Source organism: Caenorhabditis briggsae (assembly GCF_000004555.2).
Source record: "Caenorhabditis briggsae complete genome, chrV, whole genome shotgun sequence".
Classification (NCBI taxonomy): domain Eukaryota; kingdom Metazoa; phylum Nematoda; class Chromadorea; order Rhabditida; family Rhabditidae; genus Caenorhabditis; species Caenorhabditis briggsae.
In genome coordinates, this window is record NC_013488.2 from 10,491,439 (window position 1) to 10,510,969 (window position 19,531).

General features: G+C 37.7%; 7 protein-coding genes across 7 annotated transcripts; 4 read left to right on the forward strand and 3 right to left on the reverse strand.

Annotated features, from left to right (window-relative positions):
* Window positions 1-221: 221 nt before the first annotated feature.
* Cbr-srd-34 lies at window positions 222-1,808 on the forward strand (the record flags this gene model as incomplete). Its single annotated transcript, XM_002637088.2, has 6 exons — window positions 222-499; window positions 798-894; window positions 948-1,094; window positions 1,146-1,345; window positions 1,392-1,549; window positions 1,597-1,808. 6 exons carry the CDS (start codon window positions 222-224, stop codon window positions 1,806-1,808), a joined length of 1,092 nt encoding a protein of 363 aa, XP_002637134.2.
* Window positions 1,809-2,232: 424 nt separating this feature from the next.
* CBG09635 lies at window positions 2,233-3,461 on the forward strand (the record flags this gene model as incomplete). Its single annotated transcript, XM_002637087.1, has 3 exons — window positions 2,233-2,502; window positions 2,824-3,012; window positions 3,087-3,461. 3 exons carry the CDS (start codon window positions 2,233-2,235, stop codon window positions 3,459-3,461), a joined length of 834 nt encoding a protein of 277 aa, XP_002637133.1.
* Window positions 3,462-3,838: 377 nt separating this feature from the next.
* On the reverse strand, window positions 3,839-8,241 carry CBG09634 (the record flags this gene model as incomplete). Its single annotated transcript, XM_002637086.1, is given in 15 exon segments — window positions 3,839-3,970; window positions 3,973-4,416; window positions 4,459-4,557; window positions 4,560-4,589; window positions 4,595-4,843; window positions 4,846-4,855; window positions 6,134-6,267; window positions 6,310-6,483; window positions 6,529-6,615; window positions 6,661-7,073; window positions 7,119-7,282; window positions 7,335-7,505; window positions 7,553-7,723; window positions 8,005-8,135; window positions 8,179-8,241. Coding segments are annotated over 15 exon segments (2,472 nt in total), but the record flags the coding sequence as incomplete, so codon positions are not given.
* A 3,927-nt stretch (window positions 8,242-12,168) lies between these two features.
* On the forward strand, window positions 12,169-14,372 carry Cbr-ppm-1 (the record flags this gene model as incomplete). The annotated part of the gene is made up of 5 exons (XM_002637085.1): window positions 12,169-12,319; window positions 12,826-12,986; window positions 13,153-13,479; window positions 13,525-13,953; window positions 14,034-14,372. The coding sequence occupies 5 exons, from the start codon at window positions 12,169-12,171 to the stop codon at window positions 14,370-14,372; spliced, it is 1,407 nt and encodes a 468-aa protein (XP_002637131.1).
* A 556-nt stretch (window positions 14,373-14,928) lies between these two features.
* On the forward strand, window positions 14,929-16,573 carry CBG09632 (the record flags this gene model as incomplete). Its single annotated transcript, XM_002637084.1, has 5 exons — window positions 14,929-15,164; window positions 15,212-15,447; window positions 15,744-15,886; window positions 15,933-16,381; window positions 16,435-16,573. The coding sequence occupies 5 exons, from the start codon at window positions 14,929-14,931 to the stop codon at window positions 16,571-16,573; spliced, it is 1,203 nt and encodes a 400-aa protein (XP_002637130.1).
* A 583-nt stretch (window positions 16,574-17,156) lies between these two features.
* CBG09631 lies at window positions 17,157-18,386 on the reverse strand (the record flags this gene model as incomplete). The annotated part of the gene is made up of 3 exons (XM_002637083.2): window positions 17,157-17,424; window positions 17,490-17,659; window positions 18,255-18,386. 3 exons carry the CDS (start codon window positions 18,384-18,386, stop codon window positions 17,157-17,159), a joined length of 570 nt encoding a protein of 189 aa, XP_002637129.2.
* Window positions 18,387-18,615: 229 nt separating this feature from the next.
* Window positions 18,616-19,346, reverse strand: Cbr-hdac-11 (the record flags this gene model as incomplete). The annotated part of the gene is made up of 4 exons (XM_002637082.2): window positions 18,616-18,780; window positions 18,829-18,967; window positions 19,022-19,176; window positions 19,275-19,346. 4 exons carry the CDS (start codon window positions 19,344-19,346, stop codon window positions 18,616-18,618), a joined length of 531 nt encoding a protein of 176 aa, XP_002637128.2.
* Window positions 19,347-19,531: the final 185 nt, after the last annotated feature.

The following is a 19,531-nucleotide window of genomic DNA, read 5'->3' on the forward strand; positions in this document are numbered from 1 at the left end:
TATATAGGAGGATACATTTATTAGTTTCTCATCTGTTCACTTATTCTGAGAATATCCCCTGTTTTGTTTCTCGCCATTTCAGAATAACAATTTTCGGAGGTCTCCAAGGATATCCAATTTCTGTGTAATTGTCGCCTCCCCTATATCTTCCTTTCCTTTTATTAGCCAATTGACTATCTCTTCTCATTACTGAATTTTTTCAAAGATCCCCAATCGAAGTAATGTCAGATAATATCAGTTTAACAGTTATTCAAACCAATGTAAGTTCCTCCTGGAATGTCTATGACAAGTTTCTTTTCTTCCAGACTTTAAATGACATAATTATCTTCCCAATATACTTTTATTTGTATTTATGTATCACATTGTTTAGTCAGATATCTGTTTTACTTCTCGTCATATTTAAGACTCCAGTCTTGTTTAAAGATTTTCGAATATTTCTGATAAACTCTTCGTCACTCCAGATTGCAATGTGCTTGGTGGTTGTTTTCACACAAGTCAGGTACCTTTTTTGAGTTAAAAATAAATTTCAATAATAATAATAATAATAATATATTTATTTGCAATGTATGGGGGGAAATCGATAGATAATTTGGCAAGAAATGAGACCTGTACAAATAAAAAAGTAAAATGACCAGACGGACCGACTAGAGCCCTGTAGGTCAAGTGGGAGGGATCAGAATATCATAAGGAATCGCTCCTACTCGCTTAGCAAACGCCACCGGACTGAATTTATCACCTTACATACACGGTTCCACATAGACAAATTTCTGTTAAGGAAGTCATCAATTGATATACAGAATTCTTCCGAATCCTAACTCCACTGGATACTTATTCAGTGGACCATGCCGATTTGTTCATAAGAATGCGTGCTTCTTCGGTTTGGATTTTTTCCAGGTATTTCAGTTTCTAAAAACCTTCTCTCCAAAAGTTTTAGTTCAATTTTTCAGCTTGTTTTCGATGCGTCATCTTTTGCTATCCCAGCTACTCTATATTACAAGTATAGTAAAGTAACAAACATAAATGGAAAAGATCTCTCTAGGAATCGAGTCAGACTGATCCTTGTCAGTTCTTATTTTCTGTCTATAATTGTGGGCGTAAGTTTTCTGTTGGATCGAAAAATCCTAAGAGAGTATAATAATATTCAGGTAATATATGTAATAACATACAGCCCAGACGAGTCCGTAGAGGTTTCGAATGAAACGAGGAAGCAGTTTTATCGTGAATACGATTTCTCTCGTTACGCTGAAGTCACAGGGTATCAAACTCATTTTTGGAGCTCACTAACCAATAATCTAAACATGTTGAGCATCTATATACCGCCAGTTATGAGTATTGTTTTTATAAGGTTTTAAGAAATTGAGAGGAGAGGAAACAAAAACAAACTTTTACAGATTTATTCAGATCAAACTGAATGGTCTCAAACATCTTTTCACGGACAAAACCGCAGCACAAGCTAAAAAGTTCGATCTTGCACTCACAATTCAGACACTGGTTCCCGCTGTATGTGTCATTCCAGTATACACGTCACATCTGGTAATTGAACGCTACCGTAAGTTTCGAACAGAAACCAAAAAATGAAAAAAGGACATATTTTAGAATTCTGGTTCATGCCTGATTTCGAGAAGATTCTCTACATAATGCTTTCTCTTCCAACAGCAATTGACGCCTTCATAGTTATCATTACAATTACACCCTACAGAAACGCATTTCTTCTATTTTTCGCGGGAATCTTCTGCTATTCGAAGCCAACAACACCGCTACCTCCATCCAGACGCATCAATAACTCAGTTGCTACCTCTTTATTTTGATGAATTCCAGTTTAAAGATTACTGGTCAAGATATTTTGAAATAAATGATTTTCTAATTCAGTTCAAATGCATTTTATGTAGATGTCTTCAGAATACATTAGACACAAATCACGTAGTGGATCTCCATGCTTTCCAGAGTCTCATCCATTGATGTAAACACAATAAATTGTGTTGATCTCTAGAAGGACACAGTTACAAGAGACTCAGACGCTTGAGAAGTCACAAAACTGTTTGAATGTCTATCGTCTCTTCAGTATATTTATCGAACTAATCATCTCTCATTCAACAGTTTTGAAATGTCCATAGTCACGAAAACTACAAAGCTAGAGTATCTGGAATACACGACATCTTATATAAAAGGTGGTATAATGGACCTAATGCCAAGTTCTTACTCAACTGCAATCCTCTGTCTACTATTGAAAAAATGCCTCGTTTCTCCGGAAAAACCGTCATTGTCACTGGATCTTCGAATGGAATCGGAAGATCAGCTGCTCTGATTTTCGCTCAAGAAGGAGCTCAAGTTACCATTACTGGAAGACATGCCGAACGTCTTGAAGAAACCAAACAACAACTTTTAAAGGCAGGAGTTCCAACTGGAAACATCAATTCGGTGGTGGCAGATGTTACTGAAGGATCTGGACAAGACCAAATAATCAGCACCACTCTTTCGAAATTCGGAAAGATTGATATCTTGGTGAGTGGTTTGAAACATTTGACTTACCGTATTTCCTCTAATTGAAGCCCATGGGCTTCTATTTTTCAACCTCCTTTTTAGGAAATTACCAAAAACTGAAATTACCAGACATTTTTTGAAATAGAAAGAAAATGTCTATAATAACCGAATAGACGAACTGAACTGTTCAAACTGCACTAGCTGAAATGCCCTTACTTCTGTTAGAGGATGCGTGTCTATGTTTTTAAGCACGTCAGAGGGTGGGCTTCTGTTACAGGTGGGCTTCAAATAGAGGTGGGCTTCTATTAGAGGAAATACGGTATTTTCAAATTTTATTTGCAGGTTAACAATGCTGGAGCCAACTTGGCAGATGGAACCTCGAATACAGATCAACCAGTGGAATTGTACCAAAAAACGTTCAAGCTGAATTTCCAAGCAGTTATCGAAATGACTCAGAAAACAAAAGAGCATTTGATCAAAACCAAGGGAGAGATTGTCAACGTTTCTAGTATTGTTGCTGGTCCACAAGCGGTAGGTTAATCTTTGTATTTTTAATTTTGAGTTTTAGGAATTCGAATTTTTTAAATTATCGAGAATCTTTTCAGCACCCTGGATATCCATACTACGCTTGCGCTAAGGCTGCTCTTGATCAATATACACGATGCACAGCAATCGACCTCATCCAACATGGAGTTCGTGTAAATTCCGTCAGTCCAGGAGCAGTTGGTACTGGATTCATGGCTGCGATGGGACTCCCAGAACCAGCATCTCAGAAGCTTTATGACTTCATGGGATCCCGAAAAGAGTGTATTCCAGTTGGTCACTGTGGACGTCCAGAGGAGATTGCTAATATTATTGTGTTCCTTGCTGATAGAAATCTCTCTTCTTACATCATCGGACAATCCATCGTTGCTGATGGAGGTTCTACTTTAGTTATGGGAATGCAAGCTCATGATTTGATGTTTATTCTTAGTCAGTAATTCAATTCTAAATGTCAGTTTTTATATGATAGAGATTCGAAGATATTCATTTTTCAAAACAAAATAAAAATGTTAAACAAATTGAGGTTTCAAGAAAATGTTGCTCTTTCTTCTTTCACATAGAAATACAAGAGTTTCAGCGACTGTGAGTAAAGTGGCTCCGACATATAAACCAATAGTACCTCCAATTTCGGCTGAAAGGAAATAATTGGAAAACGAGTTTAAAAATACTTACCAAGAAGTAAAAACATGTTATATGATCTTTCTTGCAGAATCGTTTCTTGCTTAAAATGTGCAAAATAGAATTTTATGTGCAGGAGATTCACACTGAAAATCAATAATTCAAAATTCTCATCGTAACTAAGATGTTCTACTAACACATCATATTGATGGGTTGGTGAATAAGATTGAGCCATCAGGACTTGGTTTCGTAGCCTCGAAAGCCATTCTCCTCTGATGAATCGACTTTTCTGAATAAGAGAACGAACATCAAAATTGTTTTTTACTAGTTGAATCTCACTTTCAAAATTGGAGCTTTTGTGCTCAGCTCTTCCAAACACTTTGAGAAATTTGAGAACTTTTCACTGAAACTTTCATCTGCTGAAATTCCAGTTAAGACTGCAAATTTCCTTCTACTCTCAGTCACTGCCATGAATGTTTCAGATAGTTCACTAGCCAGTTTTGGGATATCAGTTACCATTGTTTTTCTTAATTTCAGCATTTCTTCAATTTCCACATGATCCTTCGCAATTTCTCGGTACAATGACTCGAATTCTTTCAAGTCAATATTGAAATCTTTCCAATCATTCATTCTGACTCTTGTCTTCATCACTTGAAGTTTACTCAATACTTTCTTAACGTATTCCGTATAAGTTTTGAAAGAATCTGATGAAGGATTGGTTTTCGTGTGCACATTCGATGCTTCGAGTAATGGCTGGTAGTGACTTTTGAAAATCTATGAATGGAAATTGAGAATCATTCAGAACTTAAATCTCACCATTCTACAGTCATCAGCAATTTCCTCCACTCTTTCTAAGTTATCGTACATTTTCGTCACACAATCTCTCACTTCCGTTATCAGTGGATGAGCTATAATTAATGCATTTTTCTATAATAAAAAAAACAAAATACTAACCTAGTTCCAGCACAACTCTTCTTGTCGTTTCATGCATCATGGTCAATCCGTAATTGAAGTTTACCCTTCCAAGAGAATGTTCAATTTGTCCTAGTTGAAGAAGAGCAATGGAAGCCAGAGTCATATTGACTACTGGTGTAACTGTATCATCAATCTCTCCTTTATCATTCAGAGCTAATCCAAGGCATAGAGCAGTACTATTGAGTTCCCTAGCGAGTGAATGTTGAAGATATCTGAAATACAAAACGATTTCAGGTAACTCGTAATATTAGGTTGAACAGAACGTTTCTTCCTTTTTCACAGGGCTGTTTTTGAGGCTCGATTTCTGGTTCTAGAAGAGGTGTAGTGTTTTTCTGGTTCGAGAAGAGGTTCAGTGTCTATTAGATTGTAAATTGGTTAGTTTTTCTATTAGATTGTAAATTGGTTAGTTTTTTGATTGTAAATTGGTTAATGAGTATTCTTTTGGCCCTTATCCGACTGCACATAAGCTACGTGATTATTACTTTGTTTTTATTTGATCTTCAAATACCTGCTATTCGCAAAAAAATGATGAATGTATATAAAGTACATGCTCCGTCATCGCCAACAATTTGCATTTTGTTCGACAGATCCCTTTCGGGGGAGTTCGGTTTGAAAGATGCCAACGGCCCAGTTAGTTGGATCTCGATCCATTGCTAAAAGTCGTGAAGACGGATCTATTTCAAACTATTCGTAAAATGTCAAAGGCATTGTACGTTAGTCAAGCAAGTATTGTGAACGGATCGAAGTATCTTGGCGAAGTCAAAAAATGAATCGATTCGTACCCCGTGTTTTGAAGGATTATGATATGGATCTCCGTGTGGACATGAGCATGTTTCTCCTATCATTTCTTCACACGTTCAGTTGGGTGGATGATCTAATTAGTATACATGAGAAGTGCTTAAGTACTCTATCAATGTGCAAAAGGGTCAGTTGATTAACAAAGAACAGCTAGCTCTGGACATCTCGGAACCTAAATTTTACGTGAAAAAGGGGATGCATTGTGGTTGATGGTCTGTCAAAGGAATGGAGACTGGGAACTTTTAAATGAAGGTATCATTATAATTGCCGTCTCGTATAGGTCCTAATTAGAAAAATTAAATTTGGCAGTCGAAGCAAAAAAAGGAGAAAAACCCAAAGTTCACATCCAGCGCGACAATGCGAGATCGCCCGTGATTAGAGGGATCAGCCAAAAATTCATGTCGCTTAGCTGAATTATTCTTTTGCATTCGTCGTATTTGCTGGACCTTTCCCTTCCAGATAAATCCTCTTTTGAGACTCTTAAACGTCATTTTGATAGAAAAGACTTCAATTGAAAAGATGACACCAAAAAGGAGTTGACCCACTTTCTCAATCGCCGCTCTCCTCGTTCTGGTCCCATGGAATTAAGAAATTACCGAAGCATTGGCAGACAACTATCGATGCTTATGGACGTTATTTTCATTCATTTAGCCTTCTCCCCTTTGAGAAAAATTTGACCAAAAAAGTTTCCAAAAAAGGAAGAAACTTTCTGTTCAACCTAATAAATACCAACGTAGTGATTCTCTCCCAAGTGGGCTCATATGAGTAGAATTGATTGATGAAACTTTCGTAACTTCGACCATCTATAGAAAGACATTTCACATCGTTGAACTTGTCCGAAACTCCGAATATCTAAAGTAAATTTTTGAAAAGCTTATTTCACCGAATTCTTACTTCCGAGGCTTCTTTGACAAACAATTGTAACTCATCAGCGAGTTGTTGAACGTTCCGCACAACTGGAATCATTCTGTTCGGAATAACTTCTAATGCTTTCTGGTAAGCAGTTAGACGTTTTTCTTTTGTATCTTCCCAGTCACTTGGAAGCATTGAAACAATCTCCGAAGCACTCTGAAATCAGAATAATTTTTTAAAAGAACTTCTAAGAATCCCTACCAACTTTCCTCCAAACACAATTGACGAAAACGATATATCTTCACAGTCATCCGGACATGTGGTGTCATCAATATGAGGACGAATGTTCTGAATATTCAAGTTCGTCGCGTAATCAGATTTGAGGGGTCTCACCAATTTTTCTTGAACACATTCAATTTCCTGTCTCAAAGTGCATCTCGGAATTTTCCTCTTTTTCCATTTTTTGTATTTCTTTTTTGGAACCTCGGTGGAGTTGTCGACTTGGTCATTTTTATTGTCAAAAACTCCTCGATAAATTGGATTTCGAATCGGGATACATCCACATTCTTTTTCAATTTGTTTTACACTAACGGACCATTCACATGCTGCTTTTGAATACTCTTTTTCAGAGAAAGATTCCATTTTTGTAGATCCGCAACTACTTTCATGTAGACGGAGTTTTCGAACTTCGTTCACTGGAATAGTAACCACTTTTCCTGCTTCCAGATGTATTCCTTCAGAATAATGAGAAAGAGAACTGGCTCCGTCATAAATCGAAAGGACGACACCTGGTTCAACAACAGTTCCTGAAAATTAATATTATGCGAATTTCAAATTTATCATTTTAATACCAGGTATGATTTCGTGTACTTCAAGATTTAGAACCAAAGACAGTGTAGTTTCAGGTCCAGGTCTTAGAATGGTTTTATTCGGGGAAACAGAGTAGCATAAACCATACGGAGTGTACATCGGACGAATCTCATCTTGGCAGGAACCACTCTTTCCAAACTCGCAGCTGAAATGAAAATTTATGAAAATGGTAAAATTATTTAGAAGTTTTTTGATACCTAACAAATAAATCGTCCACCGACTGAATAGAATTTCGATACAGATCCAGAATATCCACATCATCAAACTTGTCCAGTTCATCAAATCGGGTTGAATTCGAAGTCGTTTCATCTAGAACACTGCACATTCCCCGCAGTAGATCTGGATTCTTCGAAGCAACAGAAGAAGCTCTAAAATGTCAGCTTTACCTCTTGATCTTCTACTTCTTTTCACTTACTTCAACTGCATCTTATTACAAACTCCAATTGTTGGAAAATACATGTTTGAAAGTGTCTCATAACTTCTTCTCGTCGTTAATGGATTCTTGATAAAGTAATAGTTGACCCGTTCGAAAACTTGATAAAATGTCAATCCAATGAAAAAAACGACAACAAATCCCCAAAGAACTCTGAAAAAATAGGTGAATTGTGATTCGTGCATTGGAAGATATTTTTATGACGCAGTTATGAAATTCAAGATGTTCAAGGGGGAAGTGGTGGGATGCAGGAGAGGGTGGAAATCTTTTTTCTTTTGTTGAAATTGGCACGTGAACAAAATGTGATCTAATAGAATGGTACCTGGGCAAACGCAAGAATGGTACTTGAATAATCTCCACCAAAAAATGCAGACCTTTTGATAACAAAATCTTCTGCGATTGTTTAGATCAAAAATGAGCTTGAACCCACTCACCGAAACCACGTTTTGTATCTTGTATGCAGATATCTGAAACCTAACATTGAAGTGTCTTCAGCAAAACGATCAAGTGCTGGAATATATACATCCATACTTGCTGTCTCCTCAATAAACTGTTCCACCTTAATCTGAAAAAGTTCGAATTTCAAAAATATTTCAAACAGGAATTACCTTTATTGGAGATGTGGCAGTAACCATAGCGTCAACGTCTTCAGACCTTCGTTTTCGGGGCATTCCTCATGAATCACTTTAGAGAGACTTCTGGATAGAAAAAGTGTGGCGTCGTCTTCGTGACCAAATGGCATCTTTGTAATCGAGATGCTGTCGACAGGAAGTATTTCTGTTACATCGGTTTTTCATCACAGCTCTCCCCTTCTCCGCCGTTTTTGACTTTTTCAATCTGTGGTGTAGTGCATGAAGGAGATTGTCTTTCAAACTGAATAAAAAAGAAAAAGAAAATATAGTTGTGCTTCTTTGTAGACTGATTTGAATGATTCGCACTAAAAGAGAATGGAAAACGAGATCAAGATCACATTTCTGAAGAAGATAAAATAGAGTCTATGAAGGAATTCAAATGGGAAGAATGGAGCATATGGTAAATGTCCCTATGAAAAGCGACTATGGTATTATCTCACAAAAATCATAACTGAAAGGCGGGATTTACGGAAATATGATTTGAAACAGTTCGGATTTTTTTCAGGATTTCTTCCCTAACAATTGTGAAAAGATATATATTTCTTATAAAACAGCAGTGATCACTTTTTTTTCTGTTTTTAATGCTAGTAGACTGAAACCCCTTGCCTGTTCACATCGGCTCTCGATAAAAAATACAAACCATGTTTACTAATGAGACTGAAATATCTAACCTAGAGGTTGGAACAAATAAAATAATTCAAATAGAAATTACGATAAGGATGTGATTTACAGAAAAGTACGGTATCGGCTAAGTTACTAACTGTACACACACAGGTAAGGCGGGGTTGCCGAAAAGCGTACAAACGGCGGCTGAAAATCTAGGGATGGGCTGTAACTTAACAAGAAGTAGGAAAACACATAAATTAGCAATCGGATCCATGAAAAAAAGTTTCTTCGTTAAATTTCCGTTTGAAAAGAGAAATTCCTGAAATCCAAAAACGGATTTTTCGGTAAGATTACTAATGATTAGATTTCTTACTTTTTGTCACAATTTCTAAATCACTCGCTCAAATACGCAAGTTATAGCCAACTCTTAGATCTTCAGCCGTCGTTTGTACGCTTTTCGGCAACCTCACCTTACATCTGCACTCTAATAGAATGCTTCCAAAACTTTGAGCAAATATATCTTATTTTCTTCAAAAGATATCAAAAAGTGGTCAACTGACAAAATGTTTATTACATTATCACAAATATTTTGTCAGTTGATCACTTTCCGATATATTTGCAGGAGCAGAGATAAAGTGGCTGAAAGTTGAAAGATAGAAGTGTCGTTCTATAAGAGCATTTACAGTATCGAAATTGTTGTTGTGAATTCGGTTTTAGATTATTTAATCTCTCCTTCTTCCTGATTGGAAATCGCTGTACTATCGTTTTTACCCAATTAATTTTAAAAATGCCAAATTAGTACTTGCTTTCTCCCACTAGTGACACACTGTCTATTATAGTCACTGGAAATGACGTGGCATTTCCAGAAAAGGAGTAAGAGGCATGCTCTCACTCATTTGGGTCGCTTTTCGGGTCACTTTTTCTCTTTCTCCACATCTATAGAAACTGAGTTATTATCAGTGAATTTTCGTCGGAAAGTGTGCTAATCCGTTCAATGTGTACATGCGCTTTTCTCTGTCATCGAGCAGGCTGTAAGCGTTATTTGGACAAGGAGCGGCAATGTTATGACCGTTTTCGGGCCGAGAAAATTGAAGAGATTCTGCCAATTCTTTATTCCAGTTACGAATGTTTATGTGTGTGTGTGTGTTCGTTCACAGACGCACACACCAAGTGGGGGGTGGAGACTGTACTTTCTGACACTTCCATGTATGCTGAAACATGACGCATCCGACGGTGACAAACTTTTAGACATTCTTTGCTTTTATTTCCTTTCTCCCTTCTGTCTGATTTATTCTGGTTGAAATCAGGTTGGTGATAGTCATCGAAACGAGTAAATCTCATCCTAATCTGGTTGCATTTTCAATACTTTTTGCTACCGATTTGGTTTGGGATTGGCTTGTCTAGTATTGACATTTTATTGATATACTGAATTTTTTGAAATCATCTCTCCTATGAAATGTGAACACTATGAAATGTGAGGGAACTTCAACCAAGCCAAAAACTATATAATCTCCAAGAGCACATGACAATTCCTGAGTTTTATTTTTGGATTGTTTTTTTTTTGGGTATTTCTTTATATATTTACGATGTTTCAGATGACCCGGATTGCAATATTGGTCACTGAAACGACGAGTTCCGAGAAAATATCCTCAATTCTGTCGGAAAAAAGTTTTTGTAAATTGAGTGCATATCTAAAAATATTTGCAGGTATCCAGCGACCATATTTTAAATTTGAATTCAAACTGTTCGAACGAGAATCGTACATTTTTCAATAGTTTGCCTCGAAAGCTCCAGAGAAAAACAACTAATAACCAATTCCACCGTAACGCAATCGTTGTTAATCGGTGAAAGTTTTCAAAGCATGTGACTTTAAATGTAAATGTAGAAGTTTTTATAGTTTGTCTTGGTACTTTATTCCTTCAAGATTATTATATGTACAAGGTTTTTTCCAAGTTAAATTAAAATATGGTTTGATATTTGAAAAATCATCAGTTTGTCTTAATTTATTACCACTCCGTCCGTGGCACCGAAAAGTGAATCCAATCGAAAAGTTATTCACTACAGTACTCATTGTATTTTTCATCTCGTGGTGAGACCAGAAACACTAATAAAGAGATGTGCCTTTAAAACTAATGTTTTCTTTTTCAAATTTGCTTCCAATCTGTTCTCAATTTTAGTTGTTCCATGAGAATTTGCATTGAATTTCTTTATTTTTTTTTCTCGCTTCGTCGCCATGGCGCAAAGTATCATCTATTGACACATTTCTGTCGGCAGCTGGCGCATTTTCCAGTTTTCACTGCACTCGTTCGCTTCTCCGAGTATGTGCGTGTGTGCCCTCTATTCGACCGCATCTTTCGATTGTTTTCCTCTCCGCTTGTCTCGCTTCTTCCCATCCGCGTGGACGACGACGTTGAAGAGACAAGAAAAAAAAGGACGGGAATAAAAAGGAGCCGTCACTCGAAACACTTTTCCTTGTTAAGGGTAGACGGTGACGGCGCGAGAAAACACCACAAATCTGATTTCGTCATACCTCTTTTCCCATGTTTAACTGTTATTTATTCCTATTTCTTTACTTGACCATTTTGCTCTAATTCGCTCATGACTATTTTATTTTGTTCTTCGAGAAAATCATGCAAAAGCTACGGCAAAAACTTATATAGCCGCAGATATTTCGATGCTGTTTGTTTCCATTCGTTTTCTAAAGTTCAAGACTGATAAAAGAACATGAGTTCAAATGTTTCATGACTTAAAATGTAACTGTGACAAAACTTAGTGATAGGGGAAATTATCACTGCCTATGCCGAATCTGTCGATGCTTGCTTCTCTACTTTTTTTTCAATTTCTCTATTTTATGTTCTCAACATGAATTTAAACTCAGTAGCTGTTCAGTTGAAGACTGAGTTGTCCACGTGATTCCCCTCATCTTGACCCCAAATGTTCTTCATGATTTTCTCAACTGCTTCCTCGATCTTGAGATAGTTTCTGTACGTGAGAGAAATGATGTCTCACATACTGCTACCTCTTGTAATAGTGCACTCTTTTTTCTCAAAAATGCACTGGTTGCATGATCTTTTTTCTCAAAATAGTTATCAATTTCACTCCTCCGTCTTCCACATAGTGTCTTTGTGCGAAGTTGATTTGCTATCCTGCTGTCCATGAAGACCTGAGTTGTGTACATTCAAAAGTCGCAAGACGCTAAAATCGAACTCTAAAAACCAACCCATCGCGATTCGTTCCGCCCACTCCTCGTGAGGTCGCGAGAAAGAACAGTAGTGAGTATTTAAATATATATATATCGTCGTCATCTCCCTCGTCGTGGTGTTTTTCTCTTCACTAAAATTATCCCTGACAAGAAGAAGAATGATGGTTTCACATGCAGATTTACCCATCGCGTCTTCTACGGAACAGAAGGCTCACGGACGTCTCAAATCGAAAACGTTTGCTCCTGAAAATCGGCAAAAAGCGGCCACGATTACTTCGCTATCTATTTTCGGAACTCCTTCGGACCAAGGTAAAACAATTTTTTCGGTGCTAGTGGAGGAATATACATGGATGTCGGTTTTGTATTGTGTAATCTACCCTAGATATGTGAATCTAACCTAATATGTTTTTTTTGACCTTTAGTGGTAGTTCGTATTTTGAGTGTATACTAAAATTTTGTTTGCCATCGATTGTATCAAAAATGATGTCATCATGTCTTTCCATAGGTAAGTCGACTCAAACTTCAATGGTTTTCACGTGTGTTCTGACAGCGATAATTGCTAGTTTCTCTGCTTTTCTCGCTCTCGTTTTCTCTCTGTATCTCGGTCATAAACGCTCTTTTTTTCTTTCGGCCTTTCCCCACCAATACCCATGTATATTCTTCCAATTTTACATAATTTGCCATGAGTAATCAATGCATGAGTTGCTTTGTTTTTTGAAGCAGAAAACATTGCCTCCAAAAAGTTTTGTCTCTGCCTTTGTCCAGTTTCTGTAGCGATTTTTTTCTGAAAGTTTCCAACTGTACTTCATTTTCAGAGTGCCAGCCCATTCCGGTGGTACCTCGAAGTAGTAGTAACGACGAGCTTCGTGTTTGGAGAGTGACCAGTGCGGGTTTGGTGGAAGTTGACGCAAAAACAATGGGAGCCTTTCTCGACAAACCGAAGACCGACAAAACTAATGTCCACGGAGAAGGAAATGTAAGTGTTGCAAAAAATGTTGAGTGAAAATGACAACAAAATAATCATGTGTTCAGATCGTTTTTATGAATTTCTTTAATAATGAAAAAATAGTAACATTTGCTAATCTAGTAATATTAGACGGTCAACTAAATCATTGAAATTGAATAATCAGATAATATTTCAGGGAATCAAGTACGGAATGTCGTCGATGCAAGGCTGGAGGATATGTATGGAGGATTCACACATTGCCGAAGCAATCATGTCGCAATCTTCCCCTTACAAGGATTGGTCATTTTTCGCGGTTTTCGATGGACATGCTGGTCACCACATTGCCAATCGTGCTTCCTCGCAGCTACTAGAGCACCTTATCACCAGCGACGAATTCCGTCAGATGACAAAGGCTCTCGAGGAAAACAACGGAACGCTCACCGACAGCACCCTCAAGTTGCTCGAAACCGGAATTAAGAAAGGATTTTTGAGCTTCGATGAAATCAGTAAGAGCTCAGAAATTGTGAGTACCATTCGTATCAGCATAGTTTTCAACTATAATTTACAGAACAAAAGTGGATGTACCGCTGTTTGTGCCATCGTCACCCCGACTCACATTATCATTGGAAATCTCGGAGATTCTCGCGCAGTCGTAGCTGGGAAGAACAACGTTTTCGGAACAGAAGACCACAAACCGTATTTGGAAAAAGAACGTAAACGAATCGAAGACGCAGGAGGCTCTGTTATGATTCAAAGAATCAATGGAAGCCTCGCTGTCAGCAGAGCTTTCGGAGACTACGAGTACAAAGATGATCCGCGTCTGCCAGCGGATCAGCAACTTGTTTCTCCAGAGCCCGATGTATACATTATGAAGAGAAACATTGAAAACGATGAATTCATGGTTGTTGCATGCGATGGAATATACGATGTGATGTCAAACGAAGAGCTTGCTGACTTTGTACGGGATCGACTTGTCGTTCATGATGACTTGCGAGAGGTGGAAAAATATTTTTAAAAGATTTTGATTTTTAAAATTCAATTCAATCTATGAAGTACTTTCAAATAGCAATGTTTCAGGTTTGCGACGATGTACTCGACGAGTGTCTGACAAAAGGAAGTCGGGACAACATGACGATGGTTGTCGTATGTTTCCCAGCTGCACCACCCGTGAATGTTCATCGGAAGGAGGCAGAAGAAGCTTGGGTGGCTCAAGTGAAAACCGTCATTAATCAGTTCCTAGACGACACAGTTGCCGGTGAAGATTTCAAAAAAGAGGAGGACATGGTCACTCTGAAAAGCGTATTGGACAAAGTGACAGCTAAGGGACTACTGCCAACAGATTTGCGTGTTCCGACGCACACAGTAACTACTCTGGCCCAAAAGATTCTCACACAACGCGACATCAAACACGTGTAGCTCATCTAAATACTTAAATTTCCGCAGTACATTCACCCAAATTTTTATCCCGCTGCTTTTATCACTTCTACTTCTCATCGCTCCAATAAGGTCAAGGCTGTGCCCTCTCAATTGAGCACTTCTTTCAAACGTTATCAATCCTATACCAAGAATTGTTTCAATTGAAAAACGACGTGCCAAGTGTTTTTTCTCTTTCGTACTGAAATCATCCGTTACTTCTCTGTTAAATGCATCCTTCTCATCAAAACTCATCGTTTTAACTATTCGGTGTATGCTTCTTCTTCTTTTCGATTATGATTTATACAGTCGTTTTGCTTGAGCACCCAACATCACCCCTTCCACCCTCATCCACGGAACCTGTTTTCCCTTCTTTTTTTTCAAAACCGAACCAAATATTATATATACGGATTCAACATTTCCATCGTTTGTACTATTGTTTTTAGAAAAATGGATAGAATGAAATAAAAGTGATGTGTCAAAAACAGCTTATTTTCCAATTACTGCTCACTACGCAAATCTCACATAAGGCTTCGAATTTCATTCACTTCTATTCAACATGCGTCTGGCTCTTGTCCTGGCTCTTGTATCCTCCCTACAGATTTTTCAACAATCCAGTGTGGATCCGAATCAGTTCGATACAATTTGGCAAGCTTCTCTCGTAACAGCAGCCTTTCCTATCGGGAAGTTCATTGCAACTTGTCTTCTCTCATTTAACAATGTTAATCTTCACAGTGAACTTGATAGATGCGCCCGGCTTCTGATTGTTGGAGCTGTGATTTCAGCAATTCCAATGTAAGTTTGCTGAGAGGGACATTCCATCCCAACACCAAGAATTTTAGTTTTCGAGTTCTATTATCTTTTGTTGGACGATTCATAATGGGATATTCTGCTGGTAGTGGATTTGTCTGTGCACCTGCGGTACTTCGAATTTCCGTTCCTGAGAGTTTGCGCCCGGTGAACTTTATGTTTCTAGCAGCTGCATTTTCTATGGGGACTTTTCTAGCAAATTCAATTTTTCTAATATCTGATCTTATTCCACCTAACATAATTTCTGCAATTCTCACTGCTGCTGCAGGTTTGTTTCACACTGATTCATTCATTAAACATATAGTAAACACTCTAATAGAGTGTCACCCAAACCGTCAACTTTGATCCCATTTATCTCATTTCCTGTGAAGGATATCAAAAACAAGGTCAAGTAACAAAATGTTTATCATAGTATGAAAAATAATCGGTCAGTTAACCATTTAGAAATATCATTCACATGAAATGAGATATATGAGCTCAAAGTTGACACTTTGGGTGACGCTCTATTAGCGTGTTTACAGTTTCCTGTTTACTGTTTTCGAATCAAAATAGTTTCTCCTCCAGGAATTTTCTATCTGGTCCTTCGTCCAGATGACTATCCTTTGGAAGAATGCACTGAAACAGTTTCAATAGACGGCGATGCACCAGAACCAATCAAGAGTTCTCATCCGGTTCTTTTTGTTTTTGTACTTATGGTTATCAATGTGGTTTGTTTAATTTCTAGATGTTCTTTATCTGATTTTCACTTTACAGTCTATTGGCGTTCCACTAATGCAAACCTACAGCACTCTCATATTTTCTTATTATGGAATGCCCAAGACCTCTGCCTCAATCGTCTCAGTTTTATATCCAATTCTTCAATTGATTCCTATCATGATTTCTACCAGAATTAATGTTCAAGGTATAGAGAAGGAACCCACTTCTCGCAGAAGTGAATCATCAAATTCCAGAAAACGGTTGGTTCTTGGCGGATACTTGGTGGCTATTGAAGCTCAGTTTTTCCTACTTCTCACGTCTTCATATCCATATCTACCGGAGAAACATCAAATGATTGCAATGACTGTTCTTCTTCTGATTCTTTCAATTTCTTTTGTGATTCCATGTAACACTGCTCTCTGTATTTTATTCGAACAATTTGATGGATCAAATGTGAAAACTGCCAGTAAATCAAGATGTGTCATGTGGTTTTTGGCTTCTATCAGGTAATGGAGATCAGGGTTATGTCACTGAAAACTGAGATTTTGAAATTTTTCAGCACATTGACATTCTCCAAAGTTCTGGATTCATATGGATTCGCTGTTGCATTCCTACCATATTTTTTTGGTTCAGTTGTTTCCTACGCCATAATGCTCTTTATCTTCCCTTCTAACCAACAATTTGTAATTAAACTATAATTTGTTGAATATATTATATGCTCTAATAGAAGTCCCCCCTATACGTTCACTTTGAGTTCAAATATTTCGGTGTCTTCAAAATATATCAAAAATTTGTCAACTAATTAAATTTTGGTTTAAAAAACATTTTATCAGTTGGCAAATTTTTGATATCTCGTGTAGGAATTGAGATTATTGAATTCAAACTTGAAGGTGTAGGAGGCCTTCTATTACAGCTTTTGCGGTACTTTAATTATGCTTCTTGGTAGATGATTTATTAATATTTGGTTTATTAAACATGAGAGATGAAACATGAATACTATAATAAAAACCCGTAACAGTTAAACAAATGAAAGACAAAAAGATAAACCGTAACAAAAAGAAAATTTTGGAAGGCAAGAAATGAAATGACATAATAAAGGGTTACTGTAGCGAGAGTATGTATTGAAATGTAAACTTGATGCACCTTTAATAGATATTCGCGATCCTTGACGATCTTCAAAGATGCATCAAGTTTTGAGATTTCGGTGCACCGAAATGCATTTGAATACATAATTTCGCTTAATAACCCCATAATACAATATAACCCCTAAAAACTAAAAAACTAGACAACAACTCGATCGGATGATAAATTAGCAAGACGAACGTTTCTTTGAGTTCTCGGTAAAACAGAATGACACCCTACAGTAATCAATTCTGTTGATCGAACGTAGTTCCACAAACCAGTTGAGCGATCACAAGAAATACGTCGAAGGATAGGTACTTTACGGATGATAGGCATACAAAATGCTCCAGTTGATCCACGACTTTTCCGACATAAACATACTGACTCAGCAATGAGCTTCGGTTCGCGGCTCTCTTGAAAGTTGACTCTGAAATTACAAAACAGGTAATAAAACCATTAGGAACATAAAAACCAAAAGAACCAGTTACTCACCTACTTTCCCATGGGCACAATGCTCGTTCCATTATAGTTGAACTCCCCTCGGCTCTTGGTGATTTTCCACATATTTCCGGCTCTTTTCCATTTGTGCTCCATTCTTCGAGAGCCATATCATCGAATTGTCCATTCATCGAAATCTGCATCCATGCGGATAGTTCTTCTTTCTAAAAACTAGTAATTTATGATCAGATTGTATCTCAAAGTCTTATCAATTTGACCTGAAAAGTGAACACTAAGGACTATTGCGTGCCGAAAGGGATAAGAGAAAAGAAGAAGACGGAAATAAGGTAAACTTTCGGGGAAAAGTGCGATTGAAAAGATAAAAAGCAACGGTGTCAAGGCACGGTGAATTGTCTCGGTATAGGTAGCGAAATAGTGCATTCGAAAAAGGTTAAACGGAGAAGTACGTCGGTAATCCGAGACTGCTAATGGGAGCATCAGTTCCCGAATCCTTTTTTGAAGAAAGTTTACTGTTGCAAGAAGGTCAATTGTTGCAAGATTAAAATTCTTAAAGTTTCAGAATTATATTTTCAGGGATTTTTCAGCAATAAAAGACTGGAAATGGATCAGGGAGATAGATGTAGAGAGATTTATTTAGAACTTGATTTATTGATTCTCTTTCTTTTGTGAGAAACCTGGTGCAAAGAATCTGTTTGTGAAGTCTAGATATGATTCCAATACTAATTCCAAGCTACAGTAACTCATGTTGTTTCATTCAGAAAGATCCTTTCTTGAAAATATTGGAAACTACAAACTTACTAGATTTTGTGGTTCTTCACAGTGTTTATCGGTCCATGCTCCACTTAGATGCCTCCGAACGTTATGCCGTTTTGCCATGCCGATCCCTACCCCAACAATCAAAACAAAAAGTGTATTGAGGCAGGGAATCATGGCGTAATCTGACAGCGAGAACCGAATAGAAAGTAATTAAGAGAAGGGGCAGTGACCCTTCTCCTTTTTCTTCTTCCTTTTCCCGACGATGACCTAGTGACATCCGCCAGAAGTGAGAACTAATGGGAGGGGCAAAAATCCATGAAAAGTTTATTCGAGAAGAACGTTTTTTATGTGCATTGTATGTACAGGTGAAGAAAAATATTATGGCAATATGTAAGAACAAAAATCAATTGATTCCGAGATTGATGAGATTCTTTGAGTGTAGATTTTCAATGGATTTAGCAATGAGGTGAGCATTGTTCTTCTGGTAACCTCCGCTGGTTAACATGCAAATCGGGATTCCCTTTTCTCTAGCAAGTTTGAAGACAACTTCATCTCGAGAAATAATACACTGAAAAGGTTTGAACGTTTCCCCATAATTCTCTTATTTTGGATGTACCTGTGGACTCAAGTTCATAGCACCCAGTGGATCACCAAAGAGGCAATCTGTGCCAGCATTGTACAGTATGAAGTCGAAACCAGGAGGAGTCAGGTTCTGTCTGTTTTCCAAACACTGGGTCAGCTGTTTGCGTAGTTCACTTAATGTATATCGGTCAGTGAAAGGATCGGATAAGCCGTCTATGGATACTTACGAGATGTAGGAGGTGTCAGTCGTGTGACTGTTAACATGAACCGCTTTGTTAATGAATTGGCGAGCTTCACGATCATGTGGATAGACGTATGGATTGAAGACATCGAAAACGAAGACGTTCTCGTTGTTAGCAAAGTCTCGGGCATGACCGTTACCCTAAAATCATTACCTCGACTACAGTAACCCTAGTTCTGTATTTTTTCGTGTTTTGATCTATCTGTTTTTCCAGTTGTCCCACTTGTTTTTTTCTTTACCTGATGAGCATCGACATCAACAACAATCGCGTTGGTTATCGCTTTTTTGTCGAACAAATCGCAGATTGCCATGGTGATATCGGCATAAAAACAGAATCCTCCTCCGTCTGAATCTGAAATTATAGGGTGCTGTACAATCCCAGAGCGCCAATTTCGTGTCTGGTCTCTTCACAATAACAAAAAACATACAAGAAGCATGATGGAATCCACCCCCCACATTAATCGCCCAACCGTGTTTGAGAGCCAAATTGGCAGCC